Consider the following 21,103-nt stretch of genomic DNA (forward strand, 5'->3'; position numbering starts at 1 on the left):
TTTACCCAAGGACATGTCTGTTCTTCTGCTCCATGGCAGCCCTGCAGGGACTCAGAGACAGTCCATCCACTTCATCAGCTTTTTGTTATGCTTTCAGGTTAGGCATCCCCGACGGCCCTTACTCACAGAGTGACGGTGTGAGTGTCTGCCACAGCTAGGCCGCCGGCTTCTGGAGCCATGTGACCTCCAGTCCTGACCTTCCTGTTCTCTGACGGGCCTTTAGGAGGCACAGGCTACACCACACTGAGTCAGTCCCTGAGGGGCAGCTGGACTGTGTCTCGTCCCTTGCCTCTGGGTCTCTGCCTGAGGTCTGCCCTAGGAGACTTAAGAGGCCCCTGCTCCTCCGCCTGCCCTCCCTCTCCTGAGCCCACGCACCTTCTCCAGGCCATCCTCTTTCAGGCTGATGATGTCCAGATCAAAATCCGTCCGCAAGCCACTAGTTTTGTTGAAAACAATTCGTCCAGTTAATCCTTCCCATTGAGCCTGCGGAGGGGAGAGGGCAGAGCAGCAATTCCTCGGGCTCATAAATCATCATTCGGTACAACTGTACAATGCTTCATTTTAATTACTCCTTGCACTGATACTGTTCCCCCAAGACCATGATTAATTAATAATCACCTCCATCATTGCTCGGGCTGCGGTGCGAGCCAGCGATTTCCATAAATTCTATTATGCTCTTTAGCCAGCTTTACATTTTCACCTTCTCGTGTACAACATGGATCTCGGATGCGCTCAAATGAGCCCCCGCCCTGAAGTCATGGGAAGGGGGAGCCCACGTCAGGTCCTAGGAGAGGGGCAGGGAGGCAGTCGGGGAGGGGTGCGGCAGGCGCGGCCTGCCAAGAGGCAGAAAAGCCAAAGGGCCAAGCTGGCCTTGGCGTAGCCCCCTGAAAGGCAGGGGAGAACGAAATCACCCCCACCTCCATGTATGTTGTGGTTAAGAACTCCTGGGTCTGAATGCTGGGTCCAACCACAATTAGCCATGTGACTTTGGGTATTTCTTATCCCTCTGCCTCAATTTCCTCAGCTGTATGTATGCTGTGGCTAAGAACTCAGCCAGCCATGTATGCTGTGGTTAAGAACTCCGGGGTGTGAATGCTGGGTCCAGCCACAATTAGCCGTGTGACTTTGGGTATTTTTTACCCCTCTGCCTCAGTTTCCTCGTCTGTAAAATGGAACTAATCATTGTGTCCATCTTACCAAACGCTATAAGGGTGAAATGAAATAAGTCATATAAAATACTGAGAACAGTCCCTGGCACAACATGAACCTTCAGTAAGTGGTAGCTTTTGTTATTTTTGTATCGTCATTAGCATCGTTAACAGAGAGAGGCAGGCAGAGGTTGGGGCAGACCTAAACTGAGAAAAGCTCCACCTTTTTTTTTATTTGAGATGAAGTCTGGCTTGGTCGCCCAGGCTGGAGTACAGTGGTGCAATCTCTGTAATCTCTGCCTCTCGGGTTCAAGCGATTCTCCTGCCTCAGCCTCCTGTGTAGCTGGGATTACAGGCATGCGCCACCATGTCCAGCTGATTTTTTAATTTTTAGTAGAGACAGAGATTTTCCATGTTGGTCAGGCTGGTCTCGAACTCCTGACCTTGTGATCCACCCACCTCGGCCTCCCAAAGTGCTGGGATTACAGGCGTGAGCCACCGCACCCAGCCGAAAAGCTCCATCTTCTATATCAGAGGCTGCCATACTATGGCTAGAGGGTCAACCCGGCCCCTGGCTGCTTCTGTAAATGGTTTATTAGCTCACAGCCATGCCTCTGTGTTTAGATATTGCTTTTGCACTGCAACTGTGGAGTTGACTAGTTGTAGCAGAGACTGTGTGCCCTGTGAAACCTAAACTATTTGCTATGTGCCCCTTTACAGAGAGAGCTTGCTGACTTGATTCTAGATAACATCTTTCCTGCAGGCTGAGAGCATTGAGTCTACATGGTCCTTTTACACGGTTCATGCCGTGCAACCTCCACCACAGCCGTGGGAGGTGGCCACGCAAGGATCATGGTTCCCACTTTATAGATGAGGAAGCCGGCCTCGAGGGGGCCATGGGCCACCCAAGCACATAGAGTGAACAAGAGGCAGAGCCAAACTAGAACCCGGGATCACAGGGCCCCACACCTCAGTCTGGACCTGTTTCCCTCCTACAAGAACTTGGGGTGGCAGCTGGTACACAGTTAAATACCCGAGGTTTCTGTATCGGGGGAAGATCAAGCTCCACACATCCTGAAGTCTTTGGGAACAAATGTGGGCTTGGGAGCAATGGGAGGGGAGAAAATCCGGGAGCTCATACAGTCAGACTGGGCCAGAGAGAGGTATCTGGAGAAGAGGCACGGGGCAATGGAAGGTCTAAGCAGTGGAAGCCTGGTCCAAGTCCTTGCTTTGCTGCACTGGGTTCCTAACCACTCCGAGCCATACCCCCGTGCAGATTCTGAATTGGGCTCCACAACCTCTCCCTGCAGAATGCCCCCACAAGCACCCACACATACACTCACAGTTCAACCCACAAGGTCATGGGTCCACAGTTCCCTGGAGTTTTATTGACAAATCCCAGAGGAAAACCCTTAGACATCTCCAAGCGCATGGGCAGCTCCAAGGTACTTTTATAGGCAAATGGGTAGTATACACACTCAGGCAGTGGGGAGTGCTTTGGAGGGGAGGGAGGCTATAAAGCCAAACTGGTTAGAAAGTGGTCTCTGCACAAACAATGCAACCACTCTGAGCTTCGGGAAGAGCGAAACTACCTACTTCACAGGTATAAAAACACAGAGTGCTGAGCACAGTGCCTGCATATATAATCGCAAGGGTGTGGCAGAGATGATCACTTCTCCTTCGTGGTTTCCATCTGTGCAGCTCCGTGGGCTGGCCCTAAGCTGGAAAGGGAGGACTTGGGCCCAGGCCCGAGGCTCCAGTAGACAGCTGGTCGCAGAGGGCTATTATCCTTCCGCACGAGAGCTCATTCAGTTCTCACTGTGATCCTGCAAGGTGGACGTCAGCATTGCCCCCATTTTACAGATGTGGACACTGAGGCTCAATGAGGGACTGAACGATGCAGGGGTGGGATACTTGGGGCGGGACAGGACAGATTCACTGCAGTAGCAGCGCTGAAAGGCCTGGGGTAGAGGCACCCAAGGTAGAGTCGGGAGAGTTTACATGGTGCCCAGGGAGCTGAGGGCCGAGGGTCGGGAACAGAGATTAAAAGATGTATCAGAGAAGGTAAAAGCCACTGCTTATGACTTCACAGGGAAGCTCAGCTTCCCTCAGGCTGGCTCCCCAGTCCCTCGGCCTTTTCTCCTCTGCAGCCCCCACGCCCTCGGGCTGTCTCTTAGCCCCCAAGGGAAATCACAGCAGGTGCCTTCAAACCTGCACTGTGAGGGAAGCCTTCCTGCCTGTCAGCTACTGAGGAATGAAATGCCAGCAGGTGCACGGCCTGTCTGTGGGCGGGTGGGCAGGGCAGGCCAGGGAGTGCAGGCGGCTCCTCCCTGTGACATTTCCTGCTCTGCCTGCCCCCTCTAGCCACCGCTCAGGACTTGCTAAATGAAAGATGCTTCACACGCTCTGAACTTCGGCCTGGTATTTTCCAGCTCCTCTCAGAAATGCCAAGTCTTTAAAATGATTTAGTGTCACACAATCAGATGGGGAGATGGGCAAGTTGGGAGTGGTCTGAGGGAGGACGGTGCTGGGCTGGGGCAGGCATCTGAGCTTCCGTTGTGGCCAGCTGTGGGACCACAGGCACCGTGGGGCTACCCTGGGCCTTGGCTATGTTCACGGCCCTAAAATGAGACAGGATGAATGTTTCTGAGAGCGCTCTGTAAGGGAGTGTGAGCAGTGAGGGTCAGTCACTGGGCCTGGGGCTAGACATGCCACCCCAGGCTAGTTGTCCCTGGGAAGAAGAATGGAGCTCCCCTTTCTATGGTGGGCAGTGGTGAATCTGCTCCCCTCAGGGACTCACAGTTGAGCCTCAAGATTTCCAAGGGGTAAGGGGTGAAGTGTGAACAGATGGGTGTCCCTGAAGCGATGTGGCCTGGAGACCTGCTAGTGGAACCCCATTAGCAAACAGGAAGGCACAGGGATAACAGTGGCGATCATGGAAGTAACAGTGATGGCAGACACCCTGTTCAGCACCTGCTATGAGCCAGGCACTGTCCTCAGTGCGACACATGTGCCGTAACTCACCCATCCTCAGAACAACCTGATGATAAGGTGCTACTGCTATCTCCACTGGACAGAGGAGGACACTGAGGCACAGAAAGCTTCAGTAGCTTGTCTGAGGTCATGCAGTTAAAAAGTGGTGATGCTTCCAAGCCACTTTTGTCTGGCTCCTAGGGCTCCTAAATCTCCTGATTGAGCCAGAGGAGCAATAGGACCAGGTTGTGGCCTGGGATGTGAGACCCTCACAGTGGCCTTGGGGTTGCTCAGCAGAAGCCTGCTGAGGAAGGGGGTGCAGGGGGCTGAAAGTCAGGTCTCAGAGTTCCCTGAGAGCAAGCCGCTGATTGCCCAGTCAGGGCCCTGCTCAGGGCATTGGACAGTGGGATGTCCTGTGCAGTTTTGAGGGATGAGAAGCTGGATGAGAAGGTATCATCAGGTCCTTATACCAAAACATCTGGGACTGGAGTCCCTTCTAGGGGTGAAGAAACTGTATCCAGGGACTGAACTGATCCCTCACAGTAACTATGAGGTGGAGTTTGCCGGGTGCGGAAACTGACTCAGAGACAGCCCGTAACTTGTCTGAAGCCACACAGCTGGGAAGAAGTGGAGACAAGATCCAAAGGCACATGTGTGGTGCCCTAAAAGCCCTATCTTATCCGTATTCCTCCTAATGTTGGCCTACTGCGTGAGGGGAGCTGTACTTGGCCTCATCTGGAAGCAGCAACGGTGAACTCGGAACGTCAGGGGAAGCTGCCCTCCCTTGACCCCCATCCAAAGTGGGGCGTTTCTTTGCGGTTCTCTCTCTCTCGTGGAGCTTCCTTCCTTTGCATATGAGATTGTCTCCATTAGTGCTGGGACCTGATGAATGCCTCCCTCCCTAGGCTCTGCATGTGCACAGGCGAGTCTGTTTTAGCCCTGCTGAGACCCCAGGGCATAGCTCGGAGCCTGGAATCCAGCTGCCAGTGACAAAGTGCTACTGAATAAATGAGTGCACTCCTAAGAAGGCAGCCAGCTTCGTTTCTGGCCCGCTGTGATCGTTACAGGGAGCTCATCTATCCTTTCTATCTGGAGTCCTCCTACGGGGCTTCCCCTCTGCCCTCGGTGTTGCTCTGGATATGGTCACTCCCTCTGGCCCAGGGTAACTCTGCCTAGATCTCATCTTCCTGAACTTTCTTTGTCTACCATCTGCTGGGATCTGACTCTGGCCACGTTCCGGGTTAGGTGCTTTGCACATAGTTTTTCACTGTTTTGCCGACACTGAGGCAGGCACTCACTATACCATACTGGAGATCAAAGAGTTAATCATCTCACCCAAAGTCACGCAGCTAGTTGTGATGGAGCCAGGGTGCAAGTTCAGGCCTTAACTTTCTCCATCCATAAAGCGGGGACAATAAGCCCTGCCATCCAAAGCTTGTTACAAGGACAGGGGCAGATGGAGAAGTCTTTGAAATACACACTGTGTGATCCATGGTCTTGGAGGCAGGACAGGTTCCGTGTTGCCTGGTTTCTCTAAAATCAGCTCCATTGATGGGTTTTTCCACAGGAGAGCTGGTACCAGGAGAGGTGGGTCCCAGTGGGGATGCTGGCTGGGAAGTTGGTCACTGGGCCCGTGATGTGAAGATGAGTTTGTGGGGCTGATTTTTATGTAATGACCCTCATCCTGCACTAAGCACTTTCCAGGCAATGTCTAACTTCATCTCACATGCCCACAAGGTAGGTTATCCTTCATAAACCCATTTCACACAAGAGGTGACTGAGGCTCAGCAAGGTTCTCCAGCTCGCCCAAGGTCATACAGCCAGGAAGCAAACACGCTCAACTCTTGTACTTTCAAGCCCGTGCTGTATCCTGCTGGCAATGCTGACCACCTACTGGGCACTTACCACATGCCCAGGATGCATGCTTCTCAATCATGCCATAAGCTTGGTCCTATGGAGCTGATTTTCACACAGGGAAACTGAGGCTCAGAGACATGAGGCAACTTGCCCGAGGTGGCATGGATGAGAATCAGTCGTGCCTGACTCTCAGACTGCTCTGCTGCTCTGCAGGGCCCACAGCCCACGGGAGACAACCTCGGTGGGGGCTGCGGGGCACTCACCTCCTTGATGAAGTTCATGAAGCGGCCGCCAAAGCGCCAGGCCTTGTGCCGATGGCATTGCAGGGAGTTGACGGTCATCTGCGGCGCCCGCTGGTAGCACACGGACACGATGTGGACAGCATCATACAGTAAGGCTGCATCAGTCTGAAGGGAAGGGCCTGCCTGAGAGCGGCTCCCCAGGCCCTCCTCTGGTCCTCGGCCCACCCTGCCCTGTCTTCCTTCTCCTCCCCTGCCACGGGACATGATGTCCTGGTGAGCTAACAGGCTTGGAGGTCCTGGACTCTGTCCCTGCCTCTGGGGAATGGCCAGGCTTGGCTGACTCTGCTGCTCCATAGATACACTGAGCACCTCCCTCTGCAGCTCAGATCTTCTCCTGCCCACCCACCCCACCCCTGCCACCTAGGCCCTGACCACGCCTTCTTCTTTCTGCCTCCTTGGCCTTCACACCAGTGTGTCACAGCCTGAGGTCCTCTGTGACCAGCATCCCGGGGCCTTATTCCTGTTTTCTATGACCTTTTGCTTACAGGTCTGGATCCCCATCAGATGGGGTCCCTTGGGGAGGAACTGTGTCTGTTTCATGTTTGTGTCTCCAACCCCTAGCCTGGGGTCTGGCTGACACATGGAAGGTCTCAAGAAGAGAAGTGGTGGAGGGAAGAAAGAAAGAAGAGGAAGGAGAGAAGACAAGAAGGCAGGCAGGTGGGCAGCCCCTGGAATCCACCCCGCCCAGCCATCGTACCATCATCACTCCATCCAGCAGGCCAGACTCGGCCTTGGGAGCCGCCTGCAGCCGCTCCATGGACCACTTCTCCACGATGGCTGAGACGTGTGGGTTGTCCACGTTGAGAATCCGGAATCCCGTCAGGTTCACGCCTGAGTAGCGGTAGGGCTCCAGATCTAAAGCGTAGAGATCCTGGATAGAGAGAGGTTTGTGTATATCAAGGCATGCTCACTGCTGAGAGGTCCAGCCCCACCTACCTTCTCCCTAATCAGGGCTGCCCAGGGCCTGAGGCCGCAGAGCCCTGCAGGAGGGGTGCAGGATCTCGGGGTGTCACAGGAGCACCCATAGGACCACTGCACCTGGAGTCTGACTCAGAACTTAGGCAACTGACCTCCCCACGCCAACCAGGGGATCTCAGCCTGTTTCTTCATCCACAAAATGGGGATCACTCCCCTTTCTTGGACCCAGTGAAATAGCTCACATAAAACACCCAGCCTCACACACAGAGGAATCTTAATGATGCTGCTTCCTTTCAAAGTGGGGAGACTTACTAGATCTGAGCATCTTGTTACAGAGGGAGGCTGAAGGGAGCATTGTATCCCATAGAAGAGGATATTTAAAAACAGTCTTTTCTGCCTAGGACTCAAAAAGTATGGCCATCTTCTCTCTCCGGCCGGGACCTCCTCACCCCCAGCCTCCTAGGAGCAGCTGAGCAGTAGTCAGCCTGCCTGTCATGGGCCAGGTAGGGCTGGCCAAGGGTCTAGGAGAACAGGGTCTCAATGCAGGCAAGCCTGGTTCTAGCCCCTCCCTTGGGCTGGTGAAGGAAGGAGGCAGAGAGGGGCAGGGAGTGAAGGGAGAAGTCAGGCGTCCCTAAGCTAGTTAGAGACGTCAGCAGAGGAGGTAGCAGGTGGGAGTGAGAGGAACAAAGATGAGCTCTGTCCTGTCGAACACCACCCCAAACGTGGAAATTAGGCAGAAGGGGAGCAGCGTGTTTTTCCAACATAACAATGAAGCATGGTTTACCAGGCCCGCCAGGATTACTTCATTCTGGGTTTGACTTCATTGTCAGCTACTCATTAAAAGCTCAGGCTCTGGGTTAATTTGTAGAATGTTGTCTAATAGAGAAGATACTCCCCAAGGTTGCAGTTTTATTGTCTTACAGGACATTAATCCATTTTTCTATGCAACCTAGAAGTCTTAGTCTATGCTCCCCACAACCCCGCCTGAAATATCTATAAATACCCGATTCCTCAAATGCTCCTTGAGTCAGCTTTTCCATCCTACCAGTTCCCTCGTCAGTGAGTTGAATCCATCTCTGACGCATGTTCCTTCTATATTTGCATGAGACTCATGGTTTTGACTTTTTGAAATATATACTTGCGCAGTCTAGATCGTCCCTATCCCATTAGTGGGGAAACTGAGTCTTGAGGTCACTGTCTGAGCTCCTCTTCATCCACTGTCTATACTCTCCCACATTCTCCCCTCACCAAGCTGCCCTCCCCCTGGCCCCCAGCCTGTCCTCTCCCCTGGGACCCCACTTGGTCACTCCATCCAGTGCTGGGAGACAGAAGCTGGGGACACACTTGGGCTGTGCTTGTCTCTCGGTGACTGCCACCGTCATGAGGAGCATCTAGCCCCATCACAGCCACAGCTTTGGTTAAATCAACGATGACTCGTGGAAAGATGATGAGTGATAAAGCCTGGAGCCCTTTCATGCTGGACTGGCTTCCTCTGGTCTCTGAGACGTCTCTAATGGGTGCTACACTTCTCCTGTTCCTCCTGCACCCCCAAAGTGGCCTCTTCTAATGCACTGTGTTGGTTTCCTCTTTGATGATCTGGGGAGTAGGGAAAGGATTTGGAGCAGACTTAAGCCCAGGCAAGAAAGTCTGGTCCCAAGCTTGCTCAAATAAATATGGCCCTGATTCCAGATCAGGATCTGGGACGGGGAAGGGGCTGGATGACAGCAGGAGGGAGGGGCTTCAGCAGATGTGGGCTTCCCACCGAGATGGCGAGAGGGTGTCTATGTGGCCTCAGTGTCAATAGGGGATTGGCAGTGCTCAGCCCTGCACATGGGCTCCATGGCTTCATCTTCGCAGCCCCCTGTGAAGGAGGCACTGAATAGCACTCTATTCTATTTTTACAGATGAGAAAAGAGAGTCGGAGAGGTGAGGTGACTTACCTGAGGTTACACAGCTCATACAAGTCAGAGTCGAGTCTGCACCCAGGTCTGTTTCAGTGGTGTGCTGGCACTGCTCACACTGGCTAGTAAGAGTTGAATGTGAGCATTTCTTCCCAACTCTGCCTTCAGTAGTATTACATGGCTAGCTTGGTATTGGCCATGGTGGGAGTATTTGTACCATGGAAATTTGCAAGCATGACAAATCAGGATTTCTGTGTTTTGTCTTTTCTCTCCCTTTCAGAGAGCTGGTTATTAAACATTGACTAATGCATCATTGTTTGTCTTACTCCAAACCCTCCATGTTCTATGTCCCCCGGTGGGTGTCCAGGATGAGGCGTGCATCAGAATTGTCTTTGGAGATATTTTATTTTTGTAGAGTGTGAACCACACTGAGATACTCTGATGTCGGTTGTGGGGCCCGGTGACTGTGTTTTAAGAAGCCACTAATCTAAGTGATTACTCGTGACTGAGAAACACACACAGATGGGTCTGGGTTTCCATTGGGATGCCTGTTGAATCGGAGAAAAGCAGCAAGGAGGAGAGAGAATGAACATCCCAGAAGAGGTCTCCCTCCCTCAGCTCCTCCGGGGCAGCTCCCTGAGGTGGCCAGACACAGGCCAGACCACCTGGGCTCAAGTGTCACCCACTCTCCTCACCTCAGTTGCCTTATCTGCAAAATGGGGTTGATAATGCCACCTACCATATAGAGTTGTCATGGAAAAGAAGTGAGTTTGTGGATGTCCTTAGAACATGTCTGGGACGTATTAAACATCAAGTATGTGTTTGACACATGTTTATGTTCTGCGCCGTCTGGCAGCAGGTTGTGACAGCTACTGGGCACACCCCCCAAGGGCAGACAAAGTTTGGGGCCTTCCTACCTTACTCTTCTTGGCAGTATCAGAACAACCACAGGCAACTCACATTTACTGAGCACCTACAAATCGCAGAACGGCAGGCATTGTTCAAAGCACCTTGTTTGCATTAACTCATTTAATTCACATGGGCACTCTACTAGGAGGATGTTATTATCACCCCATTTTAGAGGAAAAAACTGAGCCACACAGATATTAGGTCTTTGGCTCAAGGTTCCATAGCTGGGGAGTGACAGAAGCAATGCCAGGCTACCCAGCTCCAGAGCCCTCCCTCTCCCCTATGGCGACGCATCTCCTCCCACGCAGAGGCTCTGGCCGCCGCCTGGCCCCCAGCTCAGGTCCACTGCCAGGGCAGTCGCCCTCCAGGCAGGGACCAGAAGGATCTTTCTAAAGTATAAATCCAAGCCTGTCATTTCCACACTTCACATATTTCCATGACTTCTTGTAGCCTTTAAAGAATACAGTGCGAATTCCTTCATACAGTTTTCCAAAGCTCTCCACTCCTCCGGCCTCACTTTCCTTCTCATCCTCACTTTTTTTGTTCCAGGAACACTCAACTGCATTAGCCTCCCTTTCCCATTCTCTCTGGTTTCCATCTCCTTGGTCCTGGTTCTCATCCCTTTGTCCAGCACCTTTGTATGCCTTCTATCTCCTGGCAGGGTCTTCTTGACCCCTTTTGGGTAAGCTGTTCTCCAAGATTCAGCTCAAGTGTCACCTTTTCCAGGAAGCCTCTCCTGATTGTTCCTGTACACATGCACAACAGTGTGGGTCAGAGGTGCTTCTGCTCTTATCCTGGGACTTCTGGATCTTCATGCCACCAGTAATAACTGCTTGTGTCTGAGTCTGTCTCCCCCACGAACCGTGAGCCAAATACTCCTGTTACCCAAAGTGGAAAGAAGGGTCAGCCAGCTGAGTGGCTCCTGGGGCACTTAAACATCACTGGGAAGAGCCTGAAATGTAGCGACAAGTGATTCACATCCTCCTCTCAGGGGAAGCTTTAAGGAATGGCAGGTGACAGTGTGAGGTTGGTGCAAAAGTAATTGTGGTTTTTGCCATTACTTTTAATGGCACCAACCTAATATCTTCCCCATGATATAACTGTTATTACTGGGAAGTGTCATTAATTGTGATTGTTTATTAATTTATTATAATTCTTTTTTCAGCTTCAGGCTTTTACCTACACATGATACGTAGCAGGAGCCGAGCAGTGGCTGATCAACTTCGGGACTATCTACAGACTGGAAGTTTAGGAGTGGGTTGGTAAACTTGCCTGGGGTGGAGGATGAGATCTTTCCCAAACTGCCTTTCAACAAGGAGGATCTGGGGAGCTGGAAGGATTTCGTTCTGCACAGTGGTGTTGTGTGAGTTTGGGTCAGGGCTGACCTGCTGCCATGGGGGAGAAGCTGAGCTCTGCCTACAGGGGGCGCCCTCCTCATCCTTCCCTGTAGGGGGTTCAGCCTCTTCTCCAATTCAATGTTGACCTTATATCTAAGGCTTGAAAGACACCAAAGCATTAGCCTGCCCAGGGCCTCCATGACTCAGTTTACCTTCATCTAGGACCAGAGGCCAACCTGATTCAGTGTGAAGGGCAGCATCTCTGGTCTTGGCGGGGGTTTGGGTGTGGTGGACCCAGCCCTTCCAGTCTCCAGAGGCAGCATTTGGTCTGTTGAGAGGGATGCAGAGGCTGTAGCTGCTCACAGCCCGAGAGGGGGCAGGTTGGGGTGGCAGTGCTGGGGGTCATCTTCTTCCCCGTCACCCCTGAGCCTGGGCTTAGCTGCAAAGTGTTGTAGGGCCTGTGGCACAGAGTGCCCCCTCCCTGTAACACAAGGACAGTGACAATGGGGAGCTGATGAAGAGGCCTCTTTGTCCAGCTCCAATTTTTTTTGTTGTTGTTCAGACTGCCCGGGGCCAAGACCCCAAGTGCTGTACACCGTGAACTGTGTGCAACCTTGCTGCTTGGCAAAAAGTTGCATTCTCGGTGCCAAATGTTGACACACTGAATTCAGTATCGACGAGGGACCTTTTAGAAACATTCAGCATAACATAATAGACTAATTCATTAGCACCCCATGGGTCTGAATGGGTAGGAGCTGAAGCTTGGAAAACATCGCCTTAAGGAATGACAGATGAAAATATCTTCCCCATGATATAACTGTTATTGCCGGAAAGTGGCATTAATTGTGATTGCTTATCTATTAATTTATTATAATTCTTTTTTCACCTCCAGGCTTTTACCTACACATGACATGTACCAGGGGCTCAGCTGGGGCTGATTAATGTGAGGTTATCTGGGAATGGCTCAAAGCTGGTTGGAACAGATAATGGCAGCTGGGGTAATTAAAATGTCTTCTGCATGGGAGAAGCAAATTTGGAGAATTTTTTAGAGGCAAAGAATTGGTGATGTGGGTTTCCTAAAAGGAAGGCAATAAATGCCAGATGCCACTGCCCTCCAAAATAAGCCTCAACTGACCAATGGGCACAAAGAGGGAGGATCACGAGGTAGAGGCGTCAGCAACAGGGCCAGAAGAAGATGCTGAAGCCGAAAGCAGGATATGAGCTGGGGGAGAGGACCAGGGCGGCACAGCTGGTGCTCTGACAGATGGGGCTCTGCTGGGAGATACCCTGGTAGACACCCCCATATTCCACTGCAGAACTGTGTGTATTGCAGGAGCTGTGTCTCCCTGGAAGGGTCCATTCTTCCCGACCCTCAGATTGTGTGGGGAGGAAGGACGGTGAGCCAGAACAGCCACGGACAAGACCAGCAGTCAGGAGCCAAGGCCTCTGTCACTGATCTGCTACGAGGCTTCAGGCAAGTCCCTGATGCCGGGTTTCCCCACCAGTCAGTGGGGAGTGCAAGTTGCCCTGCTGCTGGCAAACACAGAAAGAGGAAAATCAGAGGGCTTTCCTTTTTAAAGTGACAGGGTCTGGCTCTGTCCCCAAGACTGGAGTACATTGGCGTCATCATAGCTCACGGCAGCCTCGAACTCCTGGGCTCAGGCAATCCTCCTGCCTCAACCTGCCTTCCAAGTATTTGGAACTACAGGCCTGCCCAACTATGCCTGGTTAATATTTTTATTTTTGTAGAGATAGGGTCTCACTATGTTGCCTAGGCTGGTCTCATACTGGCCTCAAGTAATCCTCTTGCTTTGACCTCCCAAAGAGTTGGGATTATTGGTGTGAGCCCTAAAATCAGAGGGCTTTGGAACTGGTGAAGCATGGGCGCTGCTGGGATTTCAGGAGGTTCCATTTCCCCATTGACTTCAATCACCATGCCTGAACCAGCATGACCAGGCATTGTGTGAAATCTGAGCCTGCCAGAGGAGGCCAGGGAACACTTGGTGTGGACTTTCAGCATGCTAGATTTCAGCGGAGGCTTTGGAGCTGGACAGCTCCCTGGTGCTCTGCCCCTTTCTCGCGGAGTGACCTCTTTGAGCCTCAGTTTCCACGTTTCTATAAAACTGGGAGAGTCAAGCTCCCTTGGAAAGTTGTTCTGAATTTTGGATGGGATGGGGTATGTTGAGCACACAGAAAACAAGAGCAGGAGTTATTTAGTTTATTTAACACTGACAGAGTAATAAGTGCCAAGCATTGTTCTAAGCATTTTACTGACGTCAATGCACAAAATACTCAGCATAACGATCCTGTGAGGTAGTAATATTACTGCCACCGTGGTATAGATGAGAAAATGAGGCACAGAGAGGTTACGGAACTTGCCCCAGGGAGTGGAAGTCTCAGTTCTAACTCAGGACAACTGGCATCAAAGTGGTTTTAACTGACCGCTGCTATGATAATATGTTGACAGTTTCACTGATTACTTTCCACATCGTATTGCAGTTATCCATCATCTGTCTATCTGTCCATCCAACCAGACATTGCACCCACCATGTGCAATGTTCTATTTGGGCGCTGGGGACAGAGAAGTTAACGACACAGTTCTTGATTCTTATATACAGGAAGGAAGCCACCAGCTTATGAGCTTTGTGTTGGATCTATCTCTGTACACCCCTCCCACCCAAGTGCCTAGCACAGTGCCCAGGACCTTGGAGAGCATTTGTATACAGCTGCTGGATAAATCAATGATTGATTGAGAAAATGAAGAAGAATGAACACTGGCTGGGGTTAGTCTGTTCCCTAGAGACTTTAGCACACTACAGCTGCCATGGGTGTATCATATCCCAATTGACCATCCCTTCCTCCTCTGCCTCTTCTCACTATCTCTTTCTCTGTGCATCGCCCACTCTCCCAAATCCAACTGTGGACTGGCCGAGCACCAGTCAGTGTTTCTCAATGGCGCACCATAGTCATCTGGGGCTGGACGATTTGTCTCCAGAATCCTGCCCGTCATAGAATGTGTAGCATCCCTGATCCCCACTCACTAATTTCCAGTATTGGTAACAAATAAATAACTGGCCCCTACATAGCTAAATGCTCCCAGGGTGGGGGTTGTGTCACCAGCAAGATTGCAGAAACCACTCTTGGGACAGACAACTACTTTTTGGCCAGTTAGCTGAGGTCTGCCCGTGGGAAGAGAGGTAGAATGCTCTCTTGGTCCCGGGCACTGAGCTAGGCTCCTGGGTGGGACGGGTGTATAGAGATGGATCCAATATAGAATACAAGACACGGCCACCAAGCAGAAAGCCTTGGGATATTGGGAGGTTCCAGTAGAATCAGGTGTGGTCAGAGCAGGAACAAAATCTTCCTATCTCCTTCACCCACTCTGAGTACTGCCCTTGCCAACCACTCTGTCCGCACAGGGCCTGTGGTTAAACCCCCTCTGGGCCTTGATCCCAGTCCCAGCTGTAAATATCCTATTAAAAGCATCTCTGCCTGGCTCAAGCCTCATTCCAATATCAGAAGGGTGGGTCCTCAAGCTAATGAAATGGCAGGGCCTGAAGCTTAGGCCCCTCAGCCCTGGCTGACCTTCCAGACAAGATTCTGAGGAAGGTACCAACCCAGTGACCCCAGTACCCTCCACAATAATGTCATTGCCCCACTGGGGTCAAGGTTGAAGGTCTTAGGGATAGGATCGTAGTGTCCGTGGGTCCAGGAGTTGGTCTTAGCACCCTAGGATCCCAGGATGGGACGGGGAGGGCTGCCATGAGTGGGGAGAGTGTTGTGGACCCCTGGAATGTGCCCTACCCCACCTTCCCAGTCTTGCTCCTCTGCCCTGCTCCCAGTTCTGAACAGAGGTAGAGTATTAGGGGTCTGGTAGTGTCATCCTAAGCCTCCATTGACTTTCCAGGAGACAGCATGGCAGGAAGAAGCCAGCTTGGGTGGGTGGAAATCCAGAAGGGATTCAGGGGAGCTGGCTTCACCCTCCCTGATCTCAGTCTCCAGCTTCCAGGATCCTGTTCTCCCAGTGTGGCTCCGGGCAGGTCCCCAGGTCTGAGCCCTGGATCAGGAGAAATGCAGGTGGCTCCTGTGGGCACAGGGTGTAGTGGGAGGGGCTGTAGGGAAGGTAAGTGCTTAATAACCAGCTCTCTGGGGGAGGGGGCCCTTATTCGTAGCATTTGCTCACTTCCATCGTGTAGGTTCTCCCATCGTGGTAATTTCAAGCTACCAACATGACATAGACTTAGGAGGGGGTAATGCAATTGGCTCTCACCCACTAGATCAAGCCAGCTCCTGCATACCACAAAGACTAATCTGTCTCTTGGCCTTTGCTTATGCTGTTCCTTCTGCATAGAATGTCCTTCCTCTTTCTCCCTTGGTGAACTCCTACGGATCCTTCGAGGCCTAGTTCAAGCATCTGCTTTTCTGTAAGACTCACTCAAACTTCCCACCCTCCACCAGACCCTCAGAACCTAGGGGCTCCTAGGTTCTGGGTAGGGAAGGCTAGCTGGGTGCTGGACAAATGAATGAATATGGTTAGAGGCCTGCAGAGCTGCAGTGGCCGGGCCGACACATACTGCAGGAGGCTTTTTGAAAAGCGACAGGATAGTCAGTGAGGCTGTCACGCGCCCCAGACCTGGGATGGGTGGAATAGTCCTCCCAGGGCCCCAGCAAGGTCTGAGGGTGTCTATCTGCAAGGCAGGGCGGCTCAGGGTGGGTGCCCTTCTGGCACAGGAATCTCTATTCTGCTGATCTCAGGCCACGGCTAATTATCCTAATGGGTTTAAATGGACCTAAATGTTCACAGAGTTTGGACAGGACCCATCTGGAGCCTGTAGGTGGGCTGGGCTAGCTGACAGTGAGTGGGCAGACTTCAGTATGAATGTTGCCAGAATCCAAAGCGTAAATTCCCGTGAGGCCCGAGGCATGCGTGGGGACGTGTGGGCTAGGAACCGAGGGTCATCATAATCATAAGAGCGAATACTTCCGGCACTCTGCATGTACCAGGCATTGCATGTTACTTTATTAACTCATTTGGTGCTCACATCAATCCTAGGAGGCAGAAGCCCATTTTGCAGAGGAGGAAACTGAGGCAGGGAGGTTAAGTGACTTAGCCAAGCTCCTACCGCCAGTGAGCAGAGGAGCTGGTGTTCACACTGGCTCCAGAAGCCACGTCCTTAATTATAACATGAGGTTGCTTCTCAAAAGTGGGCAGGTCACTAAGACATATGTGTGCCCTTGCCTGGGGCCACCCCCACAGCCTGAGGAAGCAAGTCCAGCTTGGGTCTCCTCTAGCTGCAGCAATTGACCCCAGTGGGCTGGCACAGACCAAGCCACAGTGACCTTGATCCTAGAGAGTCCCATCTTTTTCCCGTGCCAGGACCCAGAGGTACATTACCAGAGTGGTGAAGATGAAGTGGTAGTACTCGGTCATCATGCCCATGGCCATGGCCTGCAGAAAAGCAGAGTGTTAGCGATCAGCAGGGAACCCCTGCACAGCCCTCTCCCCATCCCCACCCAGGGCTGAGAATGGGTCTGGCAGTGGGTTGGGGAAGCCTGGCTGCTTGGAGTAGGGTGTCCTCTGAGACCACCTCTGAACAGTGACAATGACTGCCCGGCAGACAGCACTGGATTTCACACTGAGGTGTGCTGTGAAGTCACCTGGCACAGATTACAATGCAGATTTTTGGGTCACATTCTTCGAAGTTTCCAAATGCTGCAGGGCTGGTGGGGTCTGGCTGCCTCTTTTGAGTAAGCCTCCCCTGGTCTGCCACACTTAGAGAAATGCTGATGGCGTCAGTCTGAGGCTGCCTTCTCACGTGCCCTGGACTCTACTCAGCTGAGCTCCCTGCCCTGGATCCAGTACATTTCCCCTCAACCCCACTAACTCCCTGGCCCAGCCAGGCCTGAGCTGGGAGGTCTGTCTTCAGCCTCCCCAAGAAGGGCTGAGACATCTCTGCTCCCCTGGCTGACCACAAAGCAGGCCACATGGCCACTGTGGATTTCTTACTGTGTGCCATCATGACGTCTACATTATATATAGTTTATGTATTTTATTAGAAGCCTATGATCTATAATACTAATGACTATAATGCATTTTCTACAGAGTTCCTCAGAACGCTGGGCCCACAGAGTGCTCTGGGGGAAAATGTCACCGGGTCAAGTACGCTTTGCAAATGCTGCCCATTCCCTCCCACCTTGGAAGAGTCACAGCCCACCTCAGCACCTTACAGGCTCAGAGAAGTCCTGCAAGAAGCAGGTTGGCGTAGCTTCCTTTAAATCTGCCTTTAGCTGAGCACAGGATCTTCCATTTCTAAGTCTAGAAGTTTTAAAATCAGACAGACCTGGGAGTCCATTCTGACTTCCTGCCTGGATGACCTTGGGATCCATTACTTTCCCCTCGAGCCTCAGTTTCCTGACCTATAAATTGAGCATGAGAATTGTCCCTATTTCCCAGTATGGTGGTAAATGAGGAGCTACACAGACCTGGCAGACAGTAATTGCTCAGTAAACCAAAGTTGTGGTTGTCACCATTCTTCTGTTACACATGCTGGGGAGGGAGGAGAGGCACTGGGCACAGCTGACTGGGAGGCTGAGGGTTACAGGCATTCTAGGGAGTGTTTATTTCCTCGACAGCAGCTTTAAAGATGGCCAGCCTTGGGTGTCAACTGTACACTGGGCATCAGAAGAAACTCCTGATGCTTTCCTCTTTGCACTGGTGCCTCCATTATGATATGAGGTGGGGATTATGAACCTCATCTACAGAGGACAGGAATGACTCCTGGGCCACTTTCTCCAGGTGCACAGCGAGAAAGGGCAGAAGCAGAACTCAAACCCTCAAATGAGCCTTCTAAGTGTGGTGTAAAGGAGCTTCCTTTGTGGGGAGCCAGGGATAGAGGCTGCCATTCAGGCCTGGTACCCCTGATGGGGTCCAACTGGAGGATGGGGCTTGCCCCAGCTCAGCATGCCTCCTCCTGTGCCCCCTAAATCACCTGGACCTCGAGAGGTCATGTGTCAAAGCCCCACAGAATGCCTCCTCCAGTCACCAGAAATGCTTTCTGGGATGACATAATTGCCTTTGTCACAAAGCGCCAGCTCACATCAGTGTTTTTGGTTTCAGCTGTGGCACCCTTGGAGGGGGTGGTAGGCGATTTCACTGTTTATTTTCTTAGGTGACTGGCCGAGCTTGGCTGTCGTCCCCAGCATGCCATGCTGAGCTGTGTCTGGGAATGAAGGCCCACCCAGGACTGAAAGTCATTCTCCTCCTGCTCTGTCGCTGCAGAGCTGAGCAGATGGTACGAGAGCCTCGATAAACCTCCCAGTAACAGGAGAGTAACACCAAGTGCCGTGGGCTACAGGGAATTAGTCACTGAAAGAGGCAGTGAGGCATTCTGGGGGCCATTCCTGAGAATCTGAGGCCTCTCTGCTTCCTGGAGTGCTCTGCTTCTGTGTGGCTACGGGCACCTCCCGGCAGCCTCTGCCTCCAACCGGCACAGAAGTGGGATGGAAACTCGCGTTTGCTCAGTACTCTCCTTGTGTCAGGCCTGGCTGGGCGGATAATCCATTCTCATGCTAACTCACAGAGTAAAGACTGCAGTGTCCATTTTGCTGTTCATGAAAACGAGGCTCAGAGAGGCAGAGTGATCACCCGAGGTCACAGAGCAGGAAAGTGGCAGAGCTAGGAGTCAAACTTAGATCTGGCAGCATCAGGCCTGCATTTGGGAAGGGGAGGGAGAAGAAGTGGCCAGCAGACCCCATCATCCCTCCTGCTGGCCAGCACTCACGCACCTGCTTGAGGATCTGGGCTGCCATAGTGTGGCTGCAGTCGAAGATAATACGGAATTCCCGGCCTCGCTTCATCTCCTTGAGCAGGGGGCGCGAGTCGTCAGAATCGATGGGGAGCTGACGGATCTTCAGGCGGATGTTGTATCTCGATGGGGCCATGATGAGCTCCTGCAGCCGGATGAGCCCTGAGGGGCCATGGGGCACAAAAGACACATGTGTACCACATGTAACTACAGCTCCAGGCATCCACTCGGACTCATGTGCACATACATGCCCATGGCCACAGGTCTGCAGACACACACAGACCCAGATATGTGGCCCACAGAGACATGTGGACATGCATGAACAACACTGGAGAGCAGGTGTGTGTGCACATCCAAACGCATGGCAACACGCACGGGCATGTCCATATGGGCAGGAATACACCTGGGCTCATCAACACATGTGTATATGTCGATTCAGGCCTGTACACACACAGGTGCATGTACACACATATGTACATTCAAAAGTAGGCACAGATAGCAAATACCCGCTGACCACACCCATCTGCTCCTCTCTAACCCAGAATGGATGTAAAGACTTTGAGGCCTAAATCAGAGGTCACCCTTCTTCTGCACCTACCCCCAACATTGTGAGACATAGGACATGATTTCCCTCAACATCTCCAGTGAGCTGCTTCCTGGATGTGGGCACAAAAGGCAACTCCAGCCTCAGTGGTACTAACCTGTACCAACGACTGGACTGGGTAAGGCCAGGAGGTATTTGTGTCTCGTCCTCACCAAGGGCAGGCTGCCTTGCTAACCTTACCCACTTTTTCAGGTTTAGTGCAACCACCTCCTCCATGAAGCCTTCCTCTTTTGTTCTATCCAGAAAAGATCACCCTCCCCTCCAACTCTGTGGCCTCCCTTAGCACCGGCCTCCTCTGACCCCACCTCATTCCCCTCATGCCGCCACCAGCACCTTGATATCTGGGGCTGGGTCCCCACCCCCCCGGCACAGGGCCCGGCACTTAGGTGGTACTCAACAAAAGTTTCCATAATTGGATTGACTTACTGGGCTTTTTTTTCCCCTCCGCACACTGAAAAATTTATCCTCTACCTTGGCTGGCATTTTTGTAAAACCACTTAATCTGGGGACTTCCAGGGAAAACCGAATGTCACTTCCTGGAGACAAATGGCTTGCTTAGGTCTAATTAAGTTCGTTTCTGTCCCTATTTCAAGGTCCATTTTTGCTGACTTCTTTCTGCATAGCCTGGGAGCAAGCCTGCTTGCTACTCTCTCTACACTCCCCGCCCCCTCCTCCCCTCCAAAGAAGAAGCTGAGCCAGCACAGGGCCAAGTCTCAAGCAGGCCATCCCCTTCTGCCTGCTTGGGCTCTAGTCATCCCCAGGCTCAGTGTCTGGTCCTGGCTGCGTAGTTCACACAGCATTTTCCATCCCTGCCCCCCACCACTAATGGCACTTCCATTTTCCTTTGGGGAAAAACTCCTCCCCCACTCCTAGTTTCTGTGACTCAGGAGAGGTCCATTGCCAGCTCCAGGGGCAAAGCATGTGGCCCCAGCTTGGGAATAGGTATTGATTCAGAGATAGATACAATACCATCGATCCTATCAGAGTGACTCCCAGAAACTGTGTTAGAGCAACTGGCACAAAAATGGGGTGAGAAACGCTCTCTTTTTCACTCAACTTCAAATAGGGAGGTTGTAAGTCTCGGGTCCCCACGTAGACCTGGAGAAGGATTCCAACAGGACAGATGTCAGAGAGAACAAGGGCAAAGAAGTCCTAATGATCCTCCCTTCAGCCTCTGGATCAAATGGTGCCTGAAGCTAAAATTAGTCCCAAACTTTTCTGTAAAGGTAACCAAATTTCCTCGCCCCAGTATTTTTGCTTAAGCCAGTTTGCAATGGATTAAAGTTTGCAATCAACTGTTACTCTATCTGGAAAGAGTTCCCCCCACCCCCGACTCAGCCCTCTCCAAA

General features: G+C 52.0%; 1 protein-coding gene across 2 annotated transcripts in view; it reads right to left on the minus strand.

The window, feature by feature from the left end:
• GRIK3 (glutamate ionotropic receptor kainate type subunit 3) overlaps positions 1 to 21,103 on the minus strand; it is a 95,208-nt gene that overhangs the window by 56,893 nt on the left and 17,212 nt on the right. For both annotated transcript variants that reach the window (XM_064363692.1, XM_064363691.1), the window contains 5 exons: positions 19,131 to 19,312; positions 16,741 to 16,794; positions 6,978 to 7,151; positions 6,242 to 6,385; positions 376 to 483 (listed from right to left, as the gene is read on the minus strand). In XM_064363692.1, the coding sequence (XP_064219762.1) occupies positions 376 to 483; positions 6,242 to 6,385; positions 6,978 to 7,151; positions 16,741 to 16,794; positions 19,131 to 19,312 (662 nt within the window). The remainder of the gene's footprint in view (positions 1 to 375; positions 484 to 6,241; positions 6,386 to 6,977; positions 7,152 to 16,740; positions 16,795 to 19,130; positions 19,313 to 21,103) is intronic.

The sequence above is a fragment of the Aotus nancymaae genome, unplaced genomic scaffold, assembly GCF_030222135.1.
Source record: "Aotus nancymaae isolate 86718 unplaced genomic scaffold, 86718_ANA_hifiasm-v0.15.2.pri h1tg000053l, whole genome shotgun sequence".
NCBI classification, from domain to species: Eukaryota; Metazoa; Chordata; class Mammalia; order Primates; family Aotidae; genus Aotus; species Aotus nancymaae.